At 35.0% G+C, this 2500-nt stretch overlaps 1 protein-coding gene across 1 annotated transcript in view; it reads right to left on the bottom strand.

Annotated features, from left to right (window-relative positions):
- LOC137644848 (glucose dehydrogenase [FAD, quinone]-like) overlaps positions 1 to 2500 on the bottom strand; it is a 59848-nt gene that overhangs the window by 34522 nt on the left and 22826 nt on the right. Inside the window, exons 2-3 of the mRNA XM_068377743.1 lie at positions 1701 to 1847; positions 806 to 1011 (exon numbers count right to left, since the gene is read on the bottom strand). Coding sequence (XP_068233844.1) covers positions 806 to 1011; positions 1701 to 1845 — 351 coding nt within the window. The 5' untranslated portion in view covers positions 1846 to 1847. The remainder of the gene's footprint in view (positions 1 to 805; positions 1012 to 1700; positions 1848 to 2500) is intronic.

The raw sequence follows: 2500 nt of genomic DNA, 5'->3' as shown, positions 1-2500 counted from the left end.
AATAACCTAAACCTTCTCATTTTCATTGGTCAAAAAAAGGACAATATTCAGCTAAAACCTAAACGTTGGGTGCGAGATCTTTAATGTTTAATCTTCCCAACCTGCTGTTGTGTCAGTAACTCAATCGAAGCGGTTGTCAATATGGCCTTCAGGAAGAACACACCTTACTCTTGCCTCGATTCTTGTTGAAGATACCAATAGATACCCTGAAACATTCAAGGGCCAAAATGAAAATATGGGGAAACTCAAATTCCTCATACAGCCCTTTTAATTATAACGGATAGAAGTAAACGTAGAGTGGTATATAAGTAACTTTTCACGACAGAAGAACGTGAGTTCTGGTATAAACACCATAGCCGACAATCGGATGGCTATGGACTTCGTCCAGTGTATTTCAACAATTATAACATTCCTTGTACTATTAACAATACTTAATTCTCCCCAACCGAACCCTGTTCTTTGTCTAACTGCCTGTGTATGCGTTAATCAGTCATAAACAGTAGAAATTACAACACAAAACTTAACGAAACCATCAGTACTGTAATATTTGAATATTAGCAAACCTCTTTCTAGATGATTGTTGTAATAAAAAATATAAGAAAAAAAAGAGACCTTGAGAATAATATCCTCACATACTTAATATTATGTTTGGTTTCATCACCCAGAAGGAAACAGCGTAAGTTCCGTTTACTTACAGAACTACACCTGGGGGTGACAATACCAAAATTTAGTTTAATCATTGCATCGTCACCATCATGATAGAAGACCTAATAACATTTTGAGATCAGGTTTGATGTGTACTTACCCTATTGATGAAGTATCTGAGTCCATGCTTCTGAGGTGCCAGTTCGTAGTTCCATGTAGCCGTGTGGGGGAAATAGAAGAGTCGACTGAAGGCTGGCACGACACTCTCAGAGGGAGGCGGTCCACCAGCTTCCAGAAGCAAGACTTTCCAGTGTTTTACCTCCGACAATCGTGCAGCTAACGCACAGCCCGCTGTGCCACCACCAACTGGTTGCAAATACTTACATTACAGAGTTTTATAGAATGCTCTTGAAATACTTAAAGAAGGGAATCTTCAAGAAAACTTTTAATCCTCGATCACCTGAAGAAATCCTTTTAAAAAAAATATAACAGTATCATATATTGTCAAAATTACTAGATAATACATTGATCCCGTTAAGAAAATCTTTGGAAGCAATTTCTTTGTGAATATCAATGGAGCTATTTATCACAATTGTATAGAGTATCTAAGTTTTGCATTGAATTTAATAAAGGGATAGAGGAATGAAAACAGAATATATCAGATCCCATGATTTTTCTTATCAAGAGGTAGGTTTGAATAAGAAGCAATAGAGAAGAAATAAGTGTCTTCAGGTTCATTGAATATGTACCAAATTTCCCTGAATAAATTACGGCCTCTGATTGAGTCTCCTATTAAAACTTCCGTTGATTTAATAGTTTAACAATATATTCTCCTTAGTAGAGGTATAAATGCAATCATTATTGAAATTTGCTTGATGATGGTCCTATTATTGGGAAAGGTGCAGAAACATACCATGGATACATACAGTGATAGTAGCAAGCATTGCATATCAAATTTTCAAAGTAAAAAATCCAAAAGCATTTTCCATGTTTGGCCAAAGCAGTGAATTTTTTTTGCCTAGGGCTTAGTTCAAAACTTATATTTAATTTCTTACCGATAATGAAGTCATAATGAGTGAATAAATATTTCGGTGGATTGAAGGTAGTCTCAAGGTCGACATTCATGAAAGCGCCCAGCATGAGACGTATCAGAGGTATAATGACTGGAAAGATCCATCTTATTGATCGTATGTCTATCATTCCTGAAGGCAAAGAAAATGTGAATGAGTTAAAGGGAAGGTGAAGGAGTTAAAAACTCTTAGACGTCTCTAGTGATAAAATATGGGGAAATTTTATCTCTTGTTAATTCACATATCATTTATCCTGAACGATCAAGAGAGAGAGAGAGAGAGAGAGAGAGAGAGAGAGAGAGAGAGAGAGAGAGAGAGAGAGAAATTCGTTGTGTCATATCTATGGACATTGTAATGGTAAATTGATAATTTTCATGATCCCATATAGATGAATGCTGTCCTTTAAGTCTTGTGCCAACATTAAACATATAAAGCTTAAATATAGTAAATTCATAAACACATCTTACAGAAATACATAAACTATTAACAAGAATATTTTGTTCCACACTAAAGGTCAGGACCGACAGAATCTGAAATAATTACAATCAGGAGAGCACTTGAAAGTGTAAGAACTGTAACAGACACTTTTCCCAAAAATACTTTTTGTTATCTGTTCTTTGATATACAGGTAAATTTCAAAATATTTTTCCAACTACTAATATTTTGTACTTTGATGATCCCTAGTATATAATAACCTTGTTTGAGCATAGATATTTTCCTTAATCATTTATGACCAGTGTCTGAAAGCAACTGGTCCATTTAAGGGTTACCAAGTAATTCACCTA

This window comes from Palaemon carinicauda, chromosome 8 (assembly GCF_036898095.1).
Source record: "Palaemon carinicauda isolate YSFRI2023 chromosome 8, ASM3689809v2, whole genome shotgun sequence".
Classification (NCBI taxonomy): domain Eukaryota; kingdom Metazoa; phylum Arthropoda; class Malacostraca; order Decapoda; family Palaemonidae; genus Palaemon; species Palaemon carinicauda.
This window is presented reverse-complemented; position numbering and strand designations above follow the sequence as displayed.